The sequence below is a fragment of the Physella acuta genome, unplaced genomic scaffold (genome assembly GCF_028476545.2).
Source record: "Physella acuta isolate Inbredline_101_S28 unplaced genomic scaffold, ASM2847654v3 ptg000074l, whole genome shotgun sequence".
Lineage (NCBI taxonomy): Eukaryota > Metazoa > Mollusca > Gastropoda > Physidae > Physella > Physella acuta.
In genome coordinates this window covers 444,996-472,439 of record NW_026731594.1, presented here as the reverse complement: position 1 = coordinate 472,439, position 27,444 = coordinate 444,996, and the positions used below count along the sequence as shown (strand labels likewise).

General features: G+C 35.2%; 1 protein-coding gene across 2 annotated transcripts; it reads left to right on the top strand.

Moving 5' to 3' along the window:
• The first annotated feature begins 632 nt into the window (after window positions 1-632).
• Window positions 633-23,312, top strand: LOC131953040 (putative amine oxidase [copper-containing]). 2 transcript variants are annotated; one of them, XM_059316028.1, is made up of 18 exons: window positions 633-814; window positions 5,590-5,633; window positions 6,193-6,476; window positions 7,736-7,868; window positions 8,973-9,126; window positions 9,748-9,811; window positions 10,981-11,102; window positions 12,821-12,994; window positions 13,559-13,712; window positions 14,391-14,540; window positions 15,199-15,300; window positions 17,076-17,233; window positions 18,133-18,221; window positions 18,712-18,893; window positions 19,474-19,628; window positions 20,208-20,415; window positions 21,009-21,214; window positions 21,844-23,312. In XM_059316028.1, the coding sequence occupies exons 3-18, from the start codon at window positions 6,195-6,197 to the stop codon at window positions 21,953-21,955; spliced, it is 2,445 nt and encodes an 814-aa protein (XP_059172011.1). In that variant the 5' UTR covers window positions 633-814; window positions 5,590-5,633; window positions 6,193-6,194; the 3' UTR covers window positions 21,956-23,312. The 2 variants fall into 2 exon arrangements, with proteins under 2 accessions (XP_059172011.1, XP_059172020.1); XM_059316037.1 differs by lacking the exon at window positions 633-814 and adding an exon at window positions 5,151-5,284.
• The last annotated feature ends 4,132 nt before the right edge of the window (window positions 23,313-27,444 follow it).

Below are 27,444 nucleotides of genomic sequence, written 5' to 3'. Positions count from 1 at the left end.
TATATATATATATATATATATAGTAAATACTGATTGTAAAAGTAATACTAAAATAATCTAGAAAAATATAAAATAATATAATTACACATTTAGCTCGCGTATGCTAATTTTAATATGAAGGGCTTTAGATCTCTTTTACTAATTGATTATATTCATTAAAATATTCCGACATTACATGTATTCCGGTCTCAATACCTTCTAACCAGTACCACCAATGGGTACATAGACTAATCTAGAATGACTTTATGTTTAAATGAGAGATTCGACTTGCTCTTACACATTTTTGATAAACATTGTTAGTCTTTGTAATCAGTTTGTAATTCAATTTTCACAACATTCAATTAATCATTACTGGACACAATTTAATTAAGTATCAACCATATGTAAATGAATCATTATCATGATGATCTCACAATCATTGTTATAACACTCATTGTTTATGTTCATTTCTTAAACTTTCTTTCTTGCCTATGATTAAACACTTTTGTTAACAATCAAGTTACGGCCCTTACACAACCAACCAATCAGTGTTGGTGAACCGCGCACAACAGACCATCATTTGGATCACAGACACCACGTGATCCCCGTCTCAGGCCGTGACGTCAGGACCTTTTGTCAGGACACAAAACAGCGGCGACGGGTCGACTTACCTGGCGACGTCACCAGGTGTTTTCAAGGCATTCACCTGTCTTATAAAGCCGCACTAAACAATCGTGTGTTAAACTTTCCCGTGTCCTTCCATCTACCTGTAATTTCTATTTGATATTCCAGAATAGTTTACCTGTATTTTACTCTAGTAACACAACCGAAAAAGGTAAGCGCATGTATTTAGTTTATGGCTTTATATCATATCTTGAAATTGGCACTTTATTTTAAATTCATTTTTAAATGTTTATTAGTTTTCATTAACATAAAGAGAAAATTGAATTGAGTTTAACTTTTGTATGAATGCATTTATGTTTAGTTTAAGACAAAATCAGATCCGACATGATATACTTATATTCGATATCGCTGAACTTGGTTTAACTACATAATTTATTTTAACTTTACACTAAATCCTAAACTAAAATTAAAGACAGAAACCTTGTTTTTTACTGCTGTCCAGCTTGACAGCTTTGCATTAAAAAGAAAAAACTTCGTAACCTTTGATATTTTAGCCTTGTCATAAATGTGTGTTACCTTTTTTAATATGTCTTATTTTATATTTTCAAATGTTGGAAGCTATGCCATTCATCAAAGTTAAGTATTACGTGTCAACTTGTTATGCGACATAAAGGCCGTTGACTCCGATTTCAGCCTGCTTTTCTTTTTGTATTAGCTTTCATAGCCTTATCCAAGCAGTTGTTTTAATATGTCGAATATGTAAGTTTAAATCTTTGAGTCGTTAAACATATAAAACAAGAGGAAAAGAAAGAAAAAAGTTAATAATAATAACATTTAGGGGAGTTAAGAACAGTAACTGCATGTTGAAAAGATTAGGGAGTAAATAAATAGTTTTATAAATAACCAAAAAAAAAACACACTCAAATATGAAAAAAAAAAAACTATTGTATTTATATAATCTTGACCGACTTAGAAAATAGTTATTCTGAACTATAATAAGAGAGATAAATAAACGTTGTGTAAAATAAATATAATGGAGTTAAGAAAGCTATGACGTCTAGTCAACATGTAACTTTGTAACTGTAGACTTGAATAGAGATGCCGACCTCATGTTTGTTTAATAGCCCTGCGTGTATATCATTAGCTGGCTGGCGTGTTATCCTGTCATTAGGCTAACCACAGCCTAGTGTGTTTGTATCTACACTAGATCCTGGTGTGTCAGAGTTTGAACTCGAGTATGCAAATAATAAATGTTAAGAGTCAACCACTGTTATAAAAAAAAAATAGCTCAACTTATAGTGGGAAGAATTATGTAAATACGTCCCTGTTTATGTTTTTACTAACTAGGTTCTAAACGCAAAACATATTTTAGTTGTATAATTATAGCCTTCGTCGTAACAGCAATGATAGCTTAAAAAAACAAACCTGATAGGTACTCTCCCTTGTAATAGGGAATAACGTATAACACAATTGTTTATATACAGAAGAGTATACTTTTGTTAAACCGACCTCACAGCAGACATCTTGCAAAGATTGTTGATGTCTTGACGTTACTGCTTCTCATATAATATGCAAATCTATATGAGGGCTACGACATGTTAATATGTGAGTTTAAAAAGTTCCCTTTTCAAAACTGACGGTTTATAGGGCAAGTGAAGTAGAGTTCACTTGTTACTGTGACCTCGGCATATGAAGAGATAGTGTGGTCAGCACTATGCCCATAATATGGGAGTACGTCTCTCCAATCCCCCGATAATGTTGTCTGCAAAATCGCAAATTTAAAAAAAAAATGCTTTTATTCATTGAACTTTTCATAGTTTTATCTTATTAAAAAAGACAAATTCTCGGATGACTATTGCCCGAAAGCCGTTTTTCGCATTCAGACAAGTGTCATTTCGGGAAAACGGGCTTAAGTCTAAAGGCATTAGGGCAAGTATCCATTCGGGCGTTTGTTGCATTCGGGCAAATGTCCATTTAGGCATTTGTTATATTCAGGCAAAAGTCCATTCGAGCATTTGTCGCATTCGGGCAAATGTCCATTCGGTAAACGACCTTTAAACAAACTTCATTCGGGGTTGTGTCTTTCGGCAAAGCGTTCAACTGTTCAAAATTATATTATGTATGTTGACGAGACATTGTACAATTTCTACCAGCCATCTATTCTCTAATTAAGCGTTTAATTTACTTAATAACGCGCTGTCATTAGAGACTGTATCTAATTAACCGCTCAAGAAATTCATAATTCACCTTGGCTGTACGTGTTTGATATATCACACACGCCGCTGCATTCATAATTCACGTCAAAAGGATTTTAATGTGTGATAATTCACCTTCATAGTCCACGGCATTGACGTATTCGTTGCATCTGTACTGAGAGAGATAAGTAGCCTAGGTTGGTGGGAAAGGGGAGGGGTGGCAGTGGAAGGGGGAGCTGTGGTTACGTATTGTGTGAAACGGTGGTATAAAACACCTAAATGTAAAAAGTAATAGAGGTGTGAATGGGGGGGGGGGGGTTGTAATTGTACATACCTCAAAACTATGTTATAGTGATGTTAGGTAGGGGTAGGGGGCTTAAATACGCACATATGAAATACGATATAAGGTGGGGGTGGAGGGTGGATGAAATACATAAATATAAAATGTGACATAGTGGTGGGGTTGTGGCGGCTATAATAATTATATGCAAAATGCGACGTAAGGATAGGGTGGAGGGTGGATGTAATACCTAATTATAAAATGCGTAGTAAGGGTGAGATGGTGGGGGATGAAATGTATCCTAATATATAAAAGACCATGTGCGCACTTCTCTCTCTCTCTATCTATCTCTCTCTCTCTCTCTCATTCTCTCTCTCTCTGTCCGCAAAATATTTTCGCAGGATATCACATCAGAATCTTCAGCGATATGTGGAGAACTTGATACGGACTTTTGTTGAAAATAATATGTTAGATGTTTTAAATGTATAACCACAATTTTATTTAAAGAAGAAACATCAAAAATAAAGGCGTATTCGAATGTAGAAAAACAGTTTTAATTATGCAACCGGAAAAGTGTTTATACTTGGGACAAGAACGCATTTAACAATGTCATCGCGTATTGTTTACACTAAAAGAGCACGAAACTTATGACGTCATCTGCCGAGTTTAGAATAAAAAGAAATAAACTATTTCATTCAAATATGATTTAGAGCTACGTACGCCATGAAATGTATACAATACGATTTTCTCGGCCTAAACTTATAAAATTCACTTCATCTATTAGGATTCTAGATCTAGATAATAGCTAGATCTAGAATATTATTCTAGATCTAAACTAGATCTACGCAAAAAAAAAAAAAAAAAAAAAAAAAAAAAAAAAACTAGACGTAGGGGTGGCGTAAAGGGTGGATGTATTACCTAAACTAAAATACAATAGAGAAGTGGGGAGGGGGAGGGAGGAGGGTCTGTAACTCGTAAACTTTTATAATGATAGAGCGAAATGTGTTTCAGTGGGAGGGGGTGATATTGGTTGTAGTCTTACACTAGAGCTTTAAGATTGCAAATGGGGAGGAAGAGGTGGAAGAAAAGTAAAGAAACCCCAACAGGCTAATGATACGGTTTTTGTTTAACCAACTTTGAAGCCATTGTGTGCTGCATACATTATCATTGACAGCAGGCTAATGACTGTGTTGCTACGGCCGACCTAATGTTGTTAGCGTCTTTGTTGTAATCAGGGGCGTTGTAATTTTTAAGTACAAGTAACGAGATTACGTTTTGACGTCTTTAAATTACGTTTCGCATTGGCTGCTATGGCTGAGGGTTAGGGCGTAGATTTCGGTACCCAAGTTTTTTAGTTCGAATCTCGAATTCTAGTATATGAGACGTCAAATTACATTCCCAGTTGTAGTAGATACACGAGCAGCGTTTAAACACATTTAAACACATGTAAACAGATTCGTGTAGACTTTGACTCATACACTCTCTTTATGTTCACTATCCAAACATATCCTCTGCCGTATGGGTTACCAGAATGGTAGCTTTGCCTGGAGATGGCAGAGGGAGGGATGATGTTATCATCTAGGGGGGGGGGGGAGACCCAAATTCGATCAGTGACTTGATGGAATGATATATGAGTGTCTATCGAGTTGATATAGAAAAACCGAAACTGGGTTATTCGGTCACATCAAAGATACATTTGCATAAATCTTAGCTGGTTGTATGTATGTGTGTGTGTGTGTGCTTGCGTGTTGTGTGTGTTTGTGTGTGTGTGTGTGTATGTGTGTATGTGTGTGTGTGTAAAAACGGGGCTACCCTATAAGTTTTAAACTGACGCCACTGCGCATTAATACTTTACTTACTACTACTATAGGTGTGCGGTCGTAGTGAACAGTGTCCTCCGTACATCAAAGTGCTTTGGTAGCTGGTTTACATCAGTGAATGTGGGTAGTGATAATGCCCCACCCCCCCTCCCCCATTAACAAACACACCTGTACCTCGATGCGCACGCACGCCTCAGCGCCACCCAGAGAAATCAGTTTCCGCGTCCGTCACGGTATAATAACGCTGTCACTTTTGGTACGGGTCGTGGTTGGCCCGTGGTTGCGGGTTGTTGGATAAACATTCAGACGTGATCAGATCAGTCGTCTGATCCTGAACAACTTTTGGTGTAGTGAGTCTCTTAGTCACTGGCTTCTGTTCGTCACAGGTGAAAAAAAAAATTGTCCTTTTATTTCTAATTGGATCTATTCATTCAATGTGTAGGACCTATAAAACATAAAACCGATATGTCTGATATACTAATTCAAGGTTTAGGACGTATCTATATGATACCTATATAAATCATAGGCCTAGTATTAACTAACAAATCCGTAAAACTAATTACCATATTGATTATATATTATTTTAATACGATATTCACTAAATGCGTTTTTAATTGTTTTGTGTATTTATTTTCTGTGATGTCTACATGGTTTATTGAATGTAATTTTATTAATTTTTTTTTATTTTTAGAAGTGAGAAGAAAAAGTTAAAACAAGGATTCAAGAACATAACAAGTAAGGACACCGTTACTTAGTTTTTTTATTTAGTTTTTGTGCTAATTAAAGTTATACTTTCAGACCTTTAAAAAACTGGACAATTTCAGAACTAAAAGTTCAAAGTGTAGATAAAAGGTCAATGGCTTAATTTTGCTCACCTCGTTAGCTGATTTTGTGTTCAGAACTAAGGTAATCTGTACATACAATTCATTCACCGATTCGAGTTGGGTGTTCACTGATCTGGTTTAACTCTTTTAATGAACGTTAGCCCACGAACTAAACTGTACTTTATCCTCATTACCCAACGCCTACTAATATCCTACATACCTAAAATTGTACTAAGCAATTGTACTTTCAACCCTAACATTATATGGGGTAAAAGAAGTAGAGTTCACTTGTTTCTGCTACCTCGGCATATGAAGTGTGGTCAGCACTATGCCCATCCGTGTATACTTTTCCCAACGTGAGTTAGGTACTAAATTGTACTAAAAAGTATAATTTTACTTCATTATATAGCGAAAAACAAGTACACTCTAGCCTAACACAGTTTTTACAATGATATATTTATACCCTTTAGAAATGGCGAAGAAGATCGTCGGTCTGCTAAAGATGTGGTTCTGGGGCCTGGTCGCGATGTTTTTCGTCGTCCTCTCCATCGGCCTGGCCATCGCCCTGATCGTCGTCTGCAAACAGAGGGACGCGCTACAGAGCGGCACCACCGCAACCACCGCAGCCTCCACCAACACCACCACCAAGTCCACAGCCTGCGGCGCCACCAACACTAACGACAACACCATCAACTTGATGGAACCTCTGACGCCGGGTCCTTTCCACGACCTCACCATTCAAGAGATCAAAAACGTAAGTTTTCATTTTGTAAATGTTTTCTGTCAATGCATTTTCTACCGTTTTTCTATTTTAATTAGCTTGATTAATAATATTTAAATCGTAAACATCACATTCATATTGCGGTATTCATCCCACAATACTGAAAGAAGACTTCTGTATCTTTTTTTCGGGGCATAATCAGCTAGTAATTCGTCTGGAAAATTTTAATTTCTAAACAAATTCGAGATAATAAGTATGAATAAATGAACAAATAAAGTAAAAAAAAATTATTTACTGCTATATCACACGGTTCTAATATTATAAAAATGTTACAGATATACACGTAATCGCAACACCTTAACAGATGCGTCTATTCATTTTATTTTAAAAGTAAAAAACAATTCACGAACGCAAACTTTACTGTTAAAATCAATGCAATATCGCTGATTCCTGTGTTGGCGAATAAATAAATTATAACAAACAACAGAAAAGTCTATTATAACAACATAAAGACCGAACTGCTAAAACAAGTTTGGTCACAAAATAAAGATGATAATATAACAAAACCTTTATGTTTAAATTGTCTATAAACTATTTTTTTTGTTTTATATATATTTTGGAAAAGTATGACATAAATACCCCCCCCCATCCCCAAACTTTAATATGTGTGCATAAAATAAAGTCATTCTAAGGTAGTAAACACCTTTGATAGTGTAGATGTTCATAAAAGTTTGACTAAAGCACTTTTGAATCAAGCTACTTAATGTGTATTATTATCGTCGGTACATTGATGATAAACCACAGAAAATTTTATTGTCTAAGCATGCACAACTTATAATGACAATTTATATTATTTTCTGAACAAACAGGTTAAAAAAATCTCGAAATAAGAAATGACATAACACGTTGATAAATTATATTGTTAACCTCTCCTTCCATAATCTGACAATGTATATTATTAAGCTCAAATTCTATAATCTGACAATTTGTATTGTTAAATTCAAGATTCATAATTTGAAAATTTATTTTGTTAACTCAATTTCCATAATCAGACAATGAGATTGTTAAATTCAAGTTCCAAAATCCGACAATCTTTATTTCTAAACTCAAATTCAATAATCTGACAATTTGTATTTCCAAGCTCAGATTCCTTAATCTGACAATGAGATTGTTAAACTCAGATTCCATATTCTTACAATTTATATTGTTAAATTCAAGTTCCTTAATCTGACAATTTATATTTCTAAACTAACGTACCATAACCCGCCAATCCGTATTGTTTTCCTCATCAGGTTCGAACGTATCTTCTGAACGAGAAGATCATATCATCTGGCACCGCAGCCCTTGGTTCCAGCTCTATCTACATGATGGATCTGCTCCTGCCCAACAAAGCTGAAGTGCTCAGTTTTCTAGATAATTCCGGAGGTGTGTGCTGATATTTCCGTACACAATATTTAGTTAAAACAAACACAAATAGAATATCAATATATCAGCTTCGAAAACTTGTTTCAATAGTGATGATCTTGTCATCCAACCCTAAACAAAATATAAACACTCTATACAAATAGAAAGTTGGATTCGATGTTTGTATACTTCACTATATTATTTTATTTGTTTAAAACGTCATGCTTCGTCTGTGGATGAATACTATTAATGTATTTTCAACCTGTATATTATTCTATAACATTTTAACGTTTGATTTCGAGCTATGCATCTAATGTTGAATCCACCCTATTTAAAGATTATTTTTTTCTCCGACCTTGATCATTTACTGATATTTTAAATCATATCTCATATCCCATGACATGGTGAGACCTCCCGATATAATATTTATATTAAACCCTTTATGTTATTGTCTTATTTTATTACATATTTAACCCTGGTTCTGTAACGCTCCTTGACTTATTAAATCTCTAATGTCTAAAACTTACCACTATATTTTGGACACTCCCTGACGTATGATTATATTGTGGGCCATCCTTTCATAACGCTTCATGTTATTTTCGACCCTTTTTGCTAGCCTTCCATGATATATTAAACCCTCCTTGCCTGCCGGTCATGATATTTTCAACCCCAATTGCCTGATGTCCATGATATTTTCAACCCTAATTGCCTGCCGTTCATATTTTGAACCCTACTCTCCTGCCATCTTTGATATTTTAAACCCTCCTTGCCTGCCACCCATGATCATTGCCTGCCGTCAATATTTTGAACCCTCATTGCCTGCCATCTATGATATTTTGAACCCTTCTTGCCTGCCATCCATGATATTTTGAACCCTCATTGCCTGCCGTCAATATTTAAAACTCTTCTTGCCTGCCGTTCATATTTTGAACCTACTTTCCTGCAATCCATGATACTTTAAACCCTCATTGCCTGCCATCCATGATATTTTGAACCCTCATTGCCTGCCGTCAATATTTAAAACCCTCCTTGCCTGCCGTTCATATTTTGAACCCTACTTTCCTGACATCCATGATATTTTAAAACCCCTTGCCTGACGTCCTGTTCTACACCTTCCTCTTCCAGTCCCGCCTAACAGAGCTGCCCGTGTCATGGTGTTCCGTGGTGACCTTACCCCACCTGTAGTCCAGGAGTTCAGGTGTGGGCCGCTACCCAACATCTTCTCGTGCAACCTAAACAACGACTCAAGAAGTAGGAACCCTGTAGAGTTCTCCATCAGGTGAGATAGCAATATGTTGTTGTAGAATGTGTGTTGGGTGAAGTTCCTTACTAGATAACACATGGTATTGTTCAGTGTATTTGGTCAACATAGTTCAAAACATGGCATGATTGTAGTGAATAATTCATTTCAAGCTACTCTAAAATACATTTCAAGAAAAAAAAATAAAAAAATATATATGTATATATATATATATATATATATATATATATATATATATATATATATATATATATATATATATATATATATATATATATATATATGTATATATATATATATATATATATATATATATATAAACCGAAAATATAAGAAATGTTACTTCAGTTTCGAATTTATGTGAAATGACTTAAGAGTGGCCGGGAAAAAAAATTGATTATACATCGTAATAATGGTAAAATCATAGTGCAAAGTAGCTTTTATGCAATTAAATGTGTGCACACTTTATATTAATTGTGTAATTAGCGGCTGTTTTCTCATATCTCAAGTAATAACTCATGATATGTCATCTCTTTAGTAACAATAGAAATTTGGTTTAAAATTGTTTTACTGTTAGTACAATGTTTTATCTGTTAGTAAAAAAAAAATAATAAATTATGTTTTTTTCTCTTCTTGTAGACCATTCAGCAACCTGGAGTACGCGGCTATAAAACAAAATATTTTAACTAAAATTGATAATGAGGTAACTTCAACTATGTAATTAATTGTATTACTTTAAAACAGTTATAATTTTTTTCAGAGCTTAAAATCACAATACAATATATTTCGTTTGATGTTTTAAATATTTTAGCTTGTATGTCAAAACTGGTCACCTATCACTAAAACACAACATTATTTAGATCAGTGGTTCTTAAACTTTTTGGAGTACCAAACCCTACCGTTTTAAATGCGCATTCATCGAACCCTTCTTATTGTATCTGTTATCCGCACTGACAAAATCTAATCGTGAATCATGTGCGTTGGATGTGCGTCTTGCCCTCCTGAGACTAACACATCAGAGGCGTAGGGGGCATGGGGGTACAAATGTCCCTGGGCGCCGACCTTAGGGGGGCGCCAAAATGGGTTGGAAAAACAAATTAAAATATCATTTTAGCTGCATTTTTGCTTCATAAATTAAAAAAAATATATATGAGGTGTGTGCAAATCGAAAGTTTGGGGGGGGGGGGGTGCAAATAAAAAATTGAAAGGATGATCCCGAGGGGGCGCCAAATTGAAAGTTTGTCCCCCGGCGCAGGGGAGGGTAGCTACGCCTCTGTAACACATTGAACCCGAAAGGTTCGATCGAACCCATATTAAGAACCACTACATTAGATATTAGTTTAATACAATGTATTATTTTTATTAATTGTGGCACAGAAATGTGATTAAACCAAAAGTATTGATATTTAACTCATTAGAAATGTAGGTGAAATGTGTTGGAAATAAGAAGAGGCTCGTTAGCTGGAGGACAGCCACTCTTCTAGGAGAGACAGCTCCAAAATCAAACAACTGCTGCCTTGTAGGTCGTTCTTGGTTGGACAAAGGCTATGGAAGCAAATCCAAAAAGAAAAGCAAGAAAAGCAGGCTGAAATCGGAGTCAATTGCCTCAATTGTGCTTGAGGGAGATCACTCCCCACACTAGAATTAGAACAAAGAAGAAAAAAGGACAGCCAATTTAATAATGAAAATGGTTATTACAATAAATGAAAACATTGTTTTTTAGAACAATTGTTAGTTATATATTGAATAATCGTGGTAGGGGATTCCTTCCATCGCTAAAATTAAGAAAGAACAAGATGAAGAAAGAGACTAGTCGATTAAAATAGTTTAAAACAGTCAGTAAGTTGAATTTCAATTATTGCTTTATTGCAGTTAGGTACCATATTAACAGAGAGCTACAACGCCACCTTTACAAAGTGCACGGACTCTGCTGACTGCCTGAACTTCGGCAACATGCCCATCAACACCTACTACCTAGGTGACATCAACAAAAGGTAAGCGATGTGTTACATCATCTGTGTATTTACTTGTAACAGAGAGTATGGGCGATATGAATTGTGATACACAGAAACGCCCATATTACTTAAATATAATAAATAGTAAAAAATAGTAAATGTCCCTTTTCGAACTTCACGGCACATGAAGTAAGTGAAGCAGAGTTTACCTGTTTATCTGACCTCTGCGTATGAAGGGTTAGTGTGGTCAGCACTACGCCCAGCTGTCTATACGAGAGTTAGGTACAAATAAGAGCTGGGTGGACTCAGGGACATTATACTGACTCGAACATGGATTCTAACTCTAGACATTCGGTTTAGCAGTCCAATGCTTTACCGCTAGCCCACGCCGTCCCATATATTAGTATAAGACATACAGTAAATACAACATAGACATAAACAAACATAATTTTTAAACACATATGAAGATTCACGTATTACTAAAATACATCATACACATACACTTACTTCACACTTTCATACTGCCACACACTCGTACTACACGCCTATACACATACCTTATCATTTACACATTTACACCTTCTATCAAACAAAACGGAATAGACACAATTCATGCACAATTATATATTCGCACATACAACTGCGCAACATGTAAGCACACACTTGCCATACACATTCGTAAACTATTATATTTACTTACACAACAAAAACAGATTCCCATAGACACAGACTAAGCACTTATACACACGCACATACACACGCGCGCAACGCGCACACACACAGACACACAAACATGTAGTCATACGTGCAAACACACAGAACAAAAATAACTTTTAATAATCTTGGATCTCAACCTAATCCTAACATAACCTCTAAACTCAGTATGACACCAGTGTACCCAACTCTAGAAATGTCAAGTCGCCCTAACCTTATTCATTTCTTTATCCATTTTTTTGTATGGTATACAATGTTTAATCCTCGCATTCTATTCCTCCGCTTGACCGACTTTTAACTGACAGTTTTCAGAACGTAATGTCTGCTTAGCTCTGCAAATGAACACGCTTCGATGCCATGATCAACGTGTAATGCTAAACGTTTTGAGTTAAGGACTGCACACGATTGTATTTAATTGACAGCTGCAGAATTTGATTTTTTTACTGCACAAAGTGTACACATTCCGCACATCATGTAACTCGGTTTTATTGAGTTGTGTAGTGTCATGTTCCTTTGCATATATATTTTGTTTTTCAAATTTAGCTCATATAAGCAGATAAAAAATATATATATGAAGAACTAGATTGAGAAAATGAAGAAGAAAACGGGTCTTTACATAGGCATAACTAGGGGAGGGTTGGTGGCGTTGTCGCCCCGGGAGCCGACTCAAAGGGGTGCCAAAAGGGGTAGTAAAAATAAAATAAAAACTTCATTCCAACTTTAAGCAAATAGACTACTACTTGGCTTTATTTTTTATTTAAAAAGGTTTTGATTCAAAAGGTTGATTTAACATGTATTGTGAAGCTATCCAAACCTCCTTCCTTCCAGCAAGAGTAAATGGATTGTGGTATTATGTATTACACAATGTTTTCTTGGGTATCAAAGGGTAAATTTATCCTGTGTTATGAGTCTATCGACACCACATTCCCTCCTACAGGAGTAAATGGATTGTGTGATTATGTATTACACAATATTTTCTTGAGTATCAAAGGGTAATTTAAATCTGTGTTGTGAAACTATCCACACCTCCTTCCTTCCTACAGGAGTAACTGGATCGTGGGGTTCTACAACCTACCCTACGCCCCCCTCCACCCTATCGGGTTTGCTTTCGAGTTGTCGGTTGATGGCGTGGACCCCAAGAACTGGACCGTGGGTAAAGTCTGGTACAATGGCGCCCTATACCAGAGCATTGCGGACTTCAGCTCCAAGTATAACACGTAAGTCGACCCACAGGTCAAATGTATGTGGTACAGCGTTTCTTTCAGCCATTGCTTAAGCCTCCACTACCCCGAGAATATTTTCTGAAACTGGGATGAAACAAAAGCATTGAATTTTAAAATATTTTTTTTTGCCCCCCCCCCCCCCCCCCCCCCATCTCAGAAGTATTTATTCCTCCCAACTCGGAGAAGATTTTCTAAAAGAAATCCTGGTGTGTCGTTACATTTTTTTATGATAACAAGTATACTGATTTAGAAGCAGGCTTAATTTTATTTAATTATTATTAGCAGATTGTTCAAGAAAGTCAACATGTCTAATCCCTAATTGAATATTTAACTAATTAATGTTAGGAGATTGACCAACAAATCCACAAATCTGGTTCCTAATTAATTACCTAATAGTTTAATTTTGAGCAGATTGACCAAGTTGTTAATTGTTCTATGGTAAGCAAATTGACCTACAAGATCAACATGTATGTTTCCTAATTAATTATTTAATACCGAGCAGGTTGACCAACAAGATCAACATGTATGTTTACTAATTAATTAATTAATACCGAGCAGGTTGACCAACAAGATCAACATGACCAAACCAGTGGACAACGACAAGCTGTACTCATCACTTCAGAGACGTGGGGACCCCCAGCCCATCAACCCCCAGAGGGCGCCGGTCCTGGTTGAACCCGATGGTAAACGGTACTCCGTCAAAAACAGGAGGGTGAGTCTAAATATAGGGACAGGAGGGTGAGTCTAAATATAGGGACAGGGGGTGAGTCTAAATATAGGGACAGGGGGTGAGTCTAAATATAGGGACAGGAGGGTCAGTCCAAATAGTGATAAGTAATTGGATGGGAGAGTGGGGTTCTATAAAAACCCTGTAAAATTAGAGGGCATAATTGATTAGTAAATAATAAAATACAATTCATGGCATTTATTTAGATTAAAACATAAATTTATGAAAATAATAATAGTAGACTAAACAGTGTGTAGAACATTAAAACGTGTGTGTAAGGTGATCTTTTTGAAGATTTAAAAAGCTCGTAAACTAAGGTGAAATCGATTTAATCTATACACATTAAAATTACAAATTACTTAAAATAGTAGAACATAATTACTATTAGTATACCATAAACGAAAAAAGTAAAAATGAAAATATTAGATAGTTAGGCCTATAGTAGTAGAATGCAGATAAAAGTGTAATAGCCATGTTTTTTATGACTATTTTAAGTAAGCAGATAATAGATAATTTATAAACACTTGCATACACAAATAGTTGACAGCTCCATTAAAATATCAAATGTATTGTTACTTGTGCATATAGCATAGAGACAACCCCAACTGTTGATATATCGTGTTCTAGTTTAAATAATTATAACTTGTTTGTTGTGATGTACAGGTGACCTACTTAAACTGGGCTTTCAACTTCCGGATGTCATCCTTCACTGGGCCAATGTTGAACGATATCCGTTTTAAAGGGGAGAGAATCGCATACGAGCTCGGGTTATCGGAACTTGCTGTCTTTTACTCGGGGGCAACTCCTTCAGTGGTAAGTCATGATTGTCTCCCTTTTTAAACTTTCATTTCGATACTCAGTCGAACCTATTTATTTTCTTCTCTTGATTGAAAGTAAGGTATTTTAATTGGGGACCTAATGTGTTGAAAGTGTGGAGGGGAGGTGGAGGCTTTAGAAATAATACAATTACTTAGGGGGTGTTGTAGTTACGGTTAGGGTTTTGTGTTAACCAATTAAACGCAAATAGCTGTTGGATAAAATACTAATACAAAAAAGTAAAAAATAAACTGATTATTTTAGTAACCTCCAAAATTGAGACCAATTATCAAACACAGATGCCGTGTTTCTTTCAGAAATTATTATTAGGGAGTGGGGACACGAAACTTTCTGGGTGGGTGGTGGGGCGGACTTAAATTTCCAAAGGGCGGACAGTGGTTAATGTATATATTTTGTACATATATAATATTTCGTTTGGAGAGGGGGGCGCTTAGACGTGTTTTGGGGTGTGGTGCTTCCCCCCACCCCACCCCTCTGAGAAGATGCTTCAAAGAAGCTTAACATAGATGTGCTTACCTAAGGTCTACATAATTTAACACACACAATTAGGATTGCAGTAGTAAAAGAAAGAAAAAACGCATGCTATTTTAATAAACAAGGGACGTAATTCATTATTTACTTGATGTTATTCCAGCAATTCAGTAACTTCGTGGACAGCGGTTATTTGATCGGGACCCAATCCAAGGCTCTTGTACCTGGGGCAGATTGTCCTGATACAGCTACACTAGTAAACCAGGTGGGTTTTCCTACATGGTTTAATCATCCTCTTATGTTTTAGATGTAAAATAACTTAGGTTTTATTAGTGAACACTGGCACAGTGTAATGAGGTACGATATAAAATAACTTAGGTTTCAGCAGTGAATACTCACACCGTGTAGTGAGGTACTTGATAATTAGTGCGGTTTATATGTGTACGTTATTACGTGTTATTGACAATATACATACCTGTACAAATAGCTACACACACATGAGCAGCTTACCACACACACACCTGTACAACCATCCTCACACATGTAACACAACCCACACACCTCTATCACCATCCACACACCTATATCGCCATCCACACCTGTATCACTAACCACCCACACATATAACTCTGATCACCTAATTGACCACGATCCAGCCACGCATGAACACTGACCACATACAACTGTACCGACTAATTACATACATGTACAACGACACATACACCGGTACTATACACACCTGAACCATTAATCACACACTGAACCATTATCCACACACACCTGAACCATTAAACATACACACCTGAACCATTAACAATACACACTGAACCATTAGCCACACACACCTGAACCATTAATCACACACTGAACCATTAGCCACACACACCTGAACCATTAAACATACACACACTGAACCATTAACCACACACGCCTGAACCATTAACCACACACATACCTGAACCATTAACCACACATCTGAACCATTAACCACTTACACCTGAACCATTTACCTCACACACCTGAACCATTAACCACACACACCTGAACCATTAACCACACATTGAACCATTAACCACACACACCTGAACCATTAACCACACACACCTGAACGATTAACCAAACACACCTGAGCCATTAACCACACACCTGAACCATTAACCACACATACCTGAACCATTAATCACACACCTGAACCAATAACCACACACACTGAACCATCAACCACACACACCTGAACCATTAACCACACACACCTGAACCATTAACCACACACACCTGAACTTTTAACCACACACACCTTAACCATTAACCACACACACCTGAACCATCAACCACACACATCTGAACCATCAACCACACACACCTGAACCATTAACCACACACCTGAACCATTAACCTCACACACCTGAACCATTAACCACACACACCTGAACCATTAACCACACACACCTGAACCATTAACCACACAACCTGAACCATTAACCACACACCTGAACCATCAACCACACACATCTGAACCATCAACCACACACACCTGAACCATTAACCACCCACACCTGAACCATCAACCACACACATCTGAACCATCAACCACACACACCTGAACTATTAACCACACACACCTGAACCATTAACCACACACGCCTGAACCATCAACCACACATCTGAACCATTAACCACACACACCTGAACCATTAACCACACACACCTGAACCATTAACCACACACACCTGAACCATTAACCACACACACCTGAACCATTAACCACACACACCTGAACCATAAACCACACACACCTGAGCCATTAACCACACACCTGAACCATTAACCACACATCTGAACCATTAACCACACACACATGAACCATTAACCACACACACCTGAACCATTAACCACACATTTGTTCAACAACATACACACAAACATGTGACACCTATCGCACATACTCCTACACCTTTAACCACACCCATTTACTACCAAACATACACCAGCACCGTCAAATGAACACACTTTTACCACTAACCACACCTGTAATTCCAGACTTTCATGAGCCAATCCAGCGACACACCAGGTGTCTACGACGCCGCCTTTTGTCTGTTCGAGCACAACAACGGCTTCCCACTTCGCAGACATTTGACTTATGGCAACAGCCGACGTGCCTTCTATGGCGGCATGCTGGACTCTGCTCTGATCCTTAGGTCAGTCACTTTCGTGTATAGAAGTTTACTAACAGGGGTTAAGACATTGGGAAAACATTTAATAACGTGATCAGAGGATAGAACAAACATGTATTAATCTGAAAAAAAAAAAAAAATGTTCGGATACCGCTTAAAGTTTAACTGACTGAAGAAACTAAAAGCGGGTGCGTATATGCCATTAGTATGGGTTATATCTACTTCATCTCCAAAGAGATGCCTGGAAGAAACTCTGGCCCCCGAACTGATGTTTGACTGTTAATGCGGCCATCGGGCTGAAAAGCTTGGAGCTATCGGATATAAAGACTATTTTTGATTCTGTAAATTAGTTAAAAAAATTAATATTTTCTCTAAATGTTTGAATTTAAACGCATCAATGGTACCGTTATACTACCTATCACATCGTATGTACAAAGAACTCGATAACTTCCAAACAAACCTGTCCAGCCGCCTTGGTTTCTCTAGCGTGAGTCATGTACACATCAGAGCTGCAGATCCGATTCCAGGATCCGAACTATAGAGCTCCCGGTTAGCAGTCCTGTACTCTACAGTCTAACCAACCTGACCCTTACCATACAACCCCCACATGTCCCCATTCTTCTTCCTCTTAATCCCGTTCGTGCCCAAGACACATGGGACAGATGAAGTATAGTTCATCTAATTTATTGACCTCGGCATATAAAGGGATAGTGTAGTCACCACTATGCCCAGCCGCATTTGTTTCCTTAACGTAAGTTATGTACCTATCAAAGCTGGACGTACTCAGGGACGTTCCACTGATTTGAACCCGGATTCGAACTCAAGACTCTCGGGTTAGCATTCTAGCTCACACGTCCCCATTACCATTATAAAATTCACAGTTTTGGCGGTCATAAGGGATATCTGTACTTCTCTTCTAACAGATCAGCCCTTACAGTGTTCAATTACGACTACATCGTTGATTTTATTTTCCACCAAAATGGCGCCCTAGAGACAAAGATCATGCCCACAGGTAAGTTTATAGAAGAAATACAGCAATAAAACTCAACCTTATATTTTTCTCAATTCAAATTGAATGCAATATTTAAATTAGAGCCATATGCTAGCTTAGCCAAAGATTTTTTTTACTAACATGTATTACTAAGTTTACTTTATAGTTCATGAATATATTCGATTTATAATACAATACGCAATGTATTGTGACACTTCTTTTACAGAAGTCTCATCGTTCGATATTAATAAAGAGATATATTTTAATTTAAATTAGTAATCTAAAAACACATCTCACACTAAGGCCATTAGCTCTTTTTCTGCCATTGCTTTGGTACATTACAGGGTTTGCTAGAATACTTAGTATATCCATATTTAGATTTTTCTATCTGCTAATTTTTTATGTTAATGTTTTATATTTAACGTCCCAACTGTTTATCGATATTTCAATCAAGCTGTTTTGTAAACAATTTAAAAATCTTCAAACATTCTAATAGAATCATTGTCTCTAGGCTATATACAGTCCAACTACTTTAGCGATATCGAGAAGATGTATGGCTTTCAACTCGGAGACACTCTGTTCGGGAACCTGCATCACCACCTGGCGCATTTTAAGGTGGACCTTGACATTGGCGGCACCAGCAACAGATACCAGACGTTGAACATCGTCCAGGACCAGACCAACAGAACTGACGTGAGATTTTATGGATTCATTTTTTTTTTTTTTTTTTTTTTTTTAAATTTTAAATTTTTAAATTTAATTTTTTTAATGTTTTTTTGTTGTAAAGAGAAAAGCAAATAAGAAATCTTGAGATGTTCTATCTTTAAGAAAATACTTTCATCTTAAGTATTACATTGAAGATCACGTCATTTATGATTTTATTTGACTACTCATGGATATCTTACAGATGGCCCAGTATGTTGCGTATGTTGCTGCTGAGTCTTTATGATTCCTCATAATTTCTTAATTAGGATAGTAGGAAAACTAGTCGCAGAAGTGCATGCTAGTTCTGCTGCTTTATTTGTTTTTAATAATGTATTTTTGTTAATGGGTAGTCTATATATGCAGTCCCGCTTTTAAAGCAAAAAAATACCCCAAAAAAGCCATCTCGAAGTATTCCATATGTCGGCATAAATAACACAAATTAAGACCACTTTATCCCAGAAGTTTAAAGAAATGTATAAGCGACGTACTTAAAAACTGTCTTGAATAAAATGAATAAGATCGTGTAATGTTAAATGCATATTCACACATAACCCGTCCTCTTGAGTAGGATCCAACAAAAATGCTGTACCAGAATAAAATGGTCAAAACTCTCAAGACAACAGAAAAAGAAGCTCTGCTGGACTTCAACTTTGAACAACCAAAGTACCACGTTGTCTACAATAACGCCTCAAAGACGAGCTACTCACAACACAAATCTTACAGGTAAATACAAATTTTCAATAGGTCTTAACAATGTTAAAATGTAACATTAATGCATGTTTCTTTCTAGTACGTTAAAAACAAAGGCATAAAATATGTGTAAAATGTGTTCAGTAATAAATGCAGAATGCAAAGTACTAAACTGTGTAAATCTACTTAAGCAATGTGATTGTATATGGATATTGTTGTTGCTAGTTTTTTAAAAATAAATATAACAGAGAAGAGATTAATAATTGTTTTTTGTCTATAACATACGAATACATTCACAACCATGAAAAATAAACGATTTAACTGAAAAATAAAGCAATTTAGTTTGCACAGTGGGGTCAAAATTTAGATGTGTTAAAACTCACATATAATTTTCAATTATCTATTAATCTAATCATATTTTTAAAAATCTTTTTCATATGTATTTATGTTACTATTTTCAACGCAAACATATTTTTTTCCTGTAATTCTAATGTATCTTCTTATTTTTTAACTGTATGTATTTGAAACATATTTTTTTGTTTAACCATGTAGGCTATAAAAGATCATTTACTATTAAAAAACAAAATGTTAACTGTAATATGAATGTTCCAGAATACTGATTGACAGTATGTCGAAGAGTCTCCTCCCCGAGGGTCAGGGTACAGAGAAGTCCATCCCGTGGGCCAGGCACCAGCTGGCGGTGACCAAACAAAAGGACACAGAGAGGGGCAGCAGCTCAAGCTATGCTAACCTGGACAGTGCCAACCCAGTGGTCAACTTCGCTCAGTTCTATGAGGATGATGAGAATATTGTCGATCAGGTGAATTCTATAGGAGAGTAGGGTAGATCAGTAACGTTTTAGAGGAGAGTAATGTAGATCAGGTAAGTTATATACGAGAGTAATGTAGATCAGGTAAGTTATATAGGAGAGTAATGTAGATCAGGTAAGTTATATAGGAGAGTATTGTAGATCAGGTAAGTTATGTTTGAGAGTAGATTAGGTGGGTTCTATATTAGTGTGTTGTCGAATAGGTGAGTTATATGGGGGAGGGGGTATTATAGATCAGTTGTTGTATTGGAGAGTAGATTAGGTGGGTTCTATAGGAGTGTGTTGTAGATCAGATGAGTTCAATGGGGTTATTGTAGATCAGTTGTTCTCTAGTCAAGTATTGTTGATCATGAGAGTTTTGTTTTTGCAATAAGAGTATACAGTAAATGATTTACAATTCTATCCCGATTCATGAATTGGATACAGTTATATCCAAATCCATTCAAGGTAAACTATTTTCTCCCAATCCATGAAGCCTCATCCCCTGCTATCCTAATACATATTTATTGTATCTATTTTATCCTAATATCCTGACAAAAACTGTTTGAACCTAATATCCCATGTTCCTGTTTCTCCCCTCGCAGGATCTGGTGTTCTGGGTAACCATGGGAACCTACCACATCCCCCACACCGAGGACCTGCCCACCGTGTCCACCACCGGGAACCACCTGACCTTCTACCTGCTGCCCTTCAACTACTTCCCCGAGTGTCCGTCCATGTCGTCACGTGACGCTGTGTACGTGCGACACACTGACCCCAAGGATCCCAAACTTGGGGTTACCGTAGACAGGTGAGTCGACTCGCTGTGTATTCATTCATGCTGTTTTTTTTGGGTGGGGGGGGGTTGAGTTTTTTTTTTTAATTATTTACTTCGAAAACTGAAATAAATCTGTTCAATTTTTATAAATAGGTTTTAAAATATTTTAAAAAGTGATAAAAATAATCGAGTCGGTAAAAGCTCATGGTTGCTTAACCGAAAAGTCTTGAGTTCAAACCCTCGGGCAGATGAAGCTCGTTGGCATAAGCAGTAGACACGTTTACTTACTTGTGTTGAAGGGGATAGCTTCCAACACTAAAAAAAGAACGAAGAAGAAGAACAGACAATTTAATAATTTAAAAGGGTTATTTCATTAAATTAAAAGATTGTATTTTAGAACATTGTTGTTAGTTATATATTGAATAATCGTAGTAAGGCGATCACTAAACTTTTGCATGGCCGTCATAACTATTCGTTTGCATATAACATAGTGTAATCTAAACCAATTTTTTTCCACTCTTTAATAATCGAACTCTAACTTTCAAATCTTCAATAACTTAAGCCTTTCCCCCTCTCCATTAACCTAAAATAAAGATTGTTTTTATTCCATTATGCTAAACTTCACTCTACACTCCATTAACCTAAATCCAAACTTTCCCCAGGAACGGCAACTCTGTTGGACAGTGCATGATCGCTAAACCCACTCTCGAGGATGATGTGACCAAAAACCCAGACCAAGTATTAGAAAGTCGTAGAGTAAACTTAATGAACTGAAAGCCACACTGATGTAATGTAGCTTATGTAAGGTAGTAATATCACAATCAAAAAATGTAATTCAGCAGTTCTAAGGGAATGGTTTCGTCCATCAAAGTTGTAGCCCATCAAATGTTGGGTAAATTTTTGTACAAAACACAGTTGTAATGTAGCAAATGTAGATTAACTACTTAACACATCAATGTTTTTGTCTAGTAGTTGTAGGGTGTTTTTGAATAATCAATTTCTTAGTCTAGCAAATGTGGGGTTATTTTGACACATACTAGTGTTATAGAAATGGTAATCGTAGGGTAATTTTCACAACATCGAATATTTCTAATCTATCAAAAGAAGGGAAACTACGTAACAAATCAAAGTTGTGGTGTAGCAATTATGCGGTAACTGTTATACACGTCAAAGTGTAATTTAGTAGTTGTAGTAAAACTTGACACTTTTAACAGATGTAGGGTAACCGTCACACATATGTATAGCCTAGCACATAAAGAGTGGTTTGTCACTAACAAATGAAGGAGTAGCCTACTGCTTTATATTCATTACATACTCAATAAATATAGACTTTTTTCGAAGCTATGTTTATTTTGACAAGTACATATTAAATTCTTAAAAATACATGAACACGTAAAGAATTGTATAAACAATAGCATTCAGATATAAATGCAAGTTCAGCTTACAGTTTTGCAAAAATAACTCTATTATAAATAGATGAAAATGAACATTACATAATGTACATTTTCAAAATCTTGTATAAAGCCCATACCTTTGTTGCTTTTGAAAAAAAAAATATTGTAATGTTTGTAGTTAGAAAAACCTCCGAAGCCTGTTATTTTAAATAGCTTGCTTTAAATAAGAAAACAGGTAGAATTTTGCAAAAAAAATTTTTAAATATGAAAAAAAAATCCAATGTTATATATTTAAATAGAAAATATGTTTATTAATGCATTTCACAATTGGTTAGATATTGTAATTAAGTGTTTTTTAATATAATGTATTGCACATTTGTTTTTACTTTACTCTTTGTGTTTTGATTACTTTCACATGTAAGCGGATCTAGTAGAACTAGTGTCATATGCCCATCTGCCTGTGATTCAGCTTTGTAAATGATCTTATGAAAATGTAATGGTAATACAGCTTTTATGTGTATGATAAAATTGATTGAATGCTGATAAATTGTTCATTTTGTGAGATAGTTCAATGATAAAGTATTGGGAATGTATGTGAAAATGATGTCATTTTAATTCATCAACATTATCTGAGTACTGTTAAAATGTTATAAATAAGAGTTACCCCTAATTAATTAAGGGTTTTATAGTATACATTGTGAATAAACAAAAATAATGAGAATAAATTATAAAATTGTTTATGTGTCTTATGTGATACACATATGTCTAAAAAACGATTTTTAAAACACTATGAACAAAAAAGCGAAAGGTTTTACCAAGTGATAATATCAGAAAGCAGACAGTTGATACATAAAAAAATATAATTATCAGTTGCCATTCTACCTTTTAATCTTGCTACTGCCGTAATCAAACAACGTAACTTTGCGTATACCTGCAGGTATTGTTGTAACAACATAAACTATGATTTTATAACCACAACTCTATCAAAACAATACCAGTTATATATAAGTTGTGTGCTACAAAGGGCAGGATAAAAAACTAGTACACACAAATACTGTTGAAAAGTATACTAAAATTATAGTTTGAAATTATCCTTTATAAAAGCGAAACCGATATTTTATCATAATTATCATCTTAGTATTTTGGTTTATGAATTTGTGTGAAAATAACTGAAAAAGATGGGGCAGGGATTTGTAAAATATTTTTTTAAATATCAAACAATTGAAACATTGTCAAATTTATTCAAACTTCATGAGTATTAGTTCGACTCTAGAAAACTCACTGTGTTCGGTTAGCTTACTTTACGTATGTTATCCCAATAAATCAGCTTTACACAAGTGATTAGACACTTACAATACTTACAATAATTTTATGCAATCTACAATAGTGGTATGCAATAAAATTATTTTACATATAATTTATTTGCAAAATATGGGCATTACTTACAAACATAGAAATATTTAAAACAAATGTTTTTGCAAAAAAGTTTGATCTAAAGAAAATTCTAATCATGTATAGCCTTCATACATATTTAATTTCGTTCTTTACAAATGAAATCGTTCTATTACAAAGAAAGTTTAATACCAACATCTTACAATCCACTGCGATTTGCAACATAACTACAATGTAAATCAAAGTGCACATACTAGAAATAGATATGTGAGCATTGTATAGTAGATTTGACTTTAGCTTTATGTGTTGGCGCTACAGTACTTGTTTTTTTTTTTTTTTTTTTTGTATACTTGCAATATACTCAATTACAAATATTTCTAACGATACACACATATTTTCGACGCAAACAGTTATCGTAATAAAAACAGGTAATATATAATTGGTGGCCTATAAAATATAAAAAACACACATTTCAAAATATTATTTTCCAGATGTGTTAATGTGTTTTTTCGAAGTAAAATTACAATGTATCATAAAGCAATATAAACATTCCTTTTTGCACCTAGAGATGTAGTATAATCCATGTATTTTTTTACTTCGTCATATGAAGGGATATTATGGTCAGCACTACGTCCAGTCGCCTTTACTTTCTCTAACTTGAGTCAGGAACACATCATAGATGGATGAACTCAGGTACATTCCACTGACTGGAATCCGAATCCGAACTTGAGTCTTTTGCTGTTAGCAGTCTAATACTCTTCCTGAATTATATGGCCTTTTTACCAATATTTTAAATAATGGCTACTACAGTATGTCATGTCCTTCACAATTCGTATTGAAAATGAATACTAATGTGTTTTTTTTTAAATAGGTTACATTCAAAATAACACAAGTATAACAATGTTTGTATTCTTAAAACGAATTCATGCTTACGAAAATCTACTGGAAATTTGTGATCAACATCTGCAACAGTTTAATCCTTTTTCCAAAAGTATGTCTATGCGTCCAATACCCAAGTCATACGCGATGTATTGTCAAATTGCAGAGTTTTTACAGTTTTAAAAGTCATGTTCGATTATTACGTTTCTTAAACTGTCTATAATGTTTAAGTTAATTTATTTATGTACGATCACGATTAATGCAATGTTTTCATCAAAATTATTTTCACAGAGAAATCAATGCGGTCCATTCTCGCATTTACTGGATACATTACAGACACTGATCTCTACCGATAGGTCAACCCGACTCAAACGTGGTTTACCTCTATCAACACTTACAAGAAGTAGCTTATTGTAACATTTATAATTATTAAAACACATACTTTGAGTCTTACTTTATAATACCTTAACAACTCTATTTGCAAACAAACACTAGCATCTAAAATCACAAAGTCAGCAATATTGCATCCTGTTGTATTAAAACCTAATTTAATCTGTGAAACGATGGAGACTTCAAAAGAAAGATACCAATTTATTATTTCGTCAAATGTGTTTCTTTCGTTATGCATTTGCATCAGCAAATCCGAAATATTGAACACAGAGGTGATGACACTGACTATGCCGTGTGGCATGATGAAAAACACATCGTAGTTGAAACATGCACAGACGCTGAAGAACGCCAAAAGAAAATTTACTACAGCAACTTTTTGTTCGAGCGTAAACAGTTGAATTGTGTATAGGCAGCTGATGACGTGGTACATCACGTGATGTGTTGGAGGATCAATGGCTATACACACTGTGACGTAAGCGGTCGTGTTGTTGATACAACAGACGATTGTGTCAACTAGGGAGAAGTCAGGAAAAATTAGAAATGTGCTCAGTAGGTGCACGTACATTGTGTAGTTTATGAAAATGTCTGCATCTCCTATTCGTCGATATCAAGAGAAAAGTGTTACACTATTTGAATTTAAAAAAAACAAAACAACTAAGCACGTATTCTACGGAGGCGCAAACAAACAAGAAATAAAATAAAAATATCAGCTAAATCCACACACTTTGTCAGTATATTTAATTTTACTAAATGTTTTAGCTGTACACACAAAAAATATTGTTTTGTTAAATAAGTTTTTATAGCATTTTAGTTTTACATGAACTCTAAATAAGAAATAGGCCTAAACATCTTGTTATTTTTTTTCTAACATAGTACACGCTTAGTTGTTTTTAAAGAAATATGTGGGTTTTTTTTCCAAAATAAATTTCATAGCATAAACGATGTTGTAAAACTAAAGAAAATTATCAAAACAGTATACTTTTATCTGAAGCAGCCGCTTTAATTAAGGATGCTCTCTGTCCTTCAAAATATGGTATACATTGTTTAATAACCAGCTCACTACTGGCGCCGACAAACGAATAGTCTTTTTTGTCTAGAGTATTTATAGAAAATAGAACAATTTCTCTCTTAAGCTATAATCTTGCCATAAATCAAAATAATATTTTAAAATATTTTGCGATCCTGTTCATAGAACGAAATGACTCACCTTTGATACAAAGAGGTAAAATGATAAATAATAACGGCCAATAACTTTTACACGCGTTCAAAAACGATTAGAACACGTCTTCAAAATAAATCCATTGTGCAAAAAAACTTTCTAGAATAATGTTATGACTCAAGAAATAAAACCAGTCATAAAAGCTGATCATAACATTAATATATTTTTTTTAAAACCTAATTGTCAAACAATGTTTGTAGATTTGCTAATGGTGACATTTTAAAATGGTAAAGGTGTTATGCTGATAATCATAAAGTGGAAAACTATCAAAAACATTGTCTTTTAATGTTTTACGTATACATTCTTATAATGGTGCGACAAATAAAAAAAAATCCTATTTAAAATGTATTCTGACCCACGATTCTAACAATAAAAAAAACAATAACGTAAGAGATAACGTTGTGAAGGCATTGTTCTTATACAATTAAAGTCAACAAATTAACTAAATATACATTCTGAATCTTCTAGAAACTTCTGTACAGAAGTCCAATATAATATGCCATGAATATTTTATGTTTTTTATTTAGCTAATGTGAATTCGAGACCTTCATTTCTGTGTGATACATTATAAAAGTTAGAGTGTTTCTTTCTCTCTCTTTGGCTTAGGACAGTACAGCTGTAGGACTCGATCATGATACTGGACTTGATGAAACAAATGTAGGGCTTGAACTTGATACTTGACTTGATGAAACAAATGTAGGGCTTGAACTTGATACTTGACTTGATGAAACATCTGTAGGGCTTGAACTTGATAATTGGCTTGATGAAACAAATGTAGGGCTAGAACTTGATACTTGACTTGATGAAACAGCTGTAGGGCTTGAACTTGATACTTGAAATGATGAAACAAATGTAGGGCTTGAACTTGATACTTGACTTGATGAAACAGCTGTAGGGCTTGAACTTGATACTTGACTTGATGAAACATCTGTAGGGCTTGAACTTGATAATTGGCTTGATGAAACAAATGTAGGGCTTGAACTTGATAC

Excerpts from the sequence above, each read along its gene's own strand:
- LOC131953040 (XM_059316028.1), top strand. The coding sequence starts at position 6,195 with ATGGCGAAGAAGATCGTCGGTCTGCTAAAGATGTGGTTCTGGGGCCTG. Across the intron at positions 12,995-13,558 it reads TTCAGCTCCAAGTATAACAC|GTTGACCAACAAGATCAACA; the intron begins GTAAGTCGACCC and ends AATACCGAGCAG. Across the intron at positions 15,301-17,075 it reads CAGCTACACTAGTAAACCAG|ACTTTCATGAGCCAATCCAG; the intron begins GTGGGTTTTCCT and ends CTGTAATTCCAG.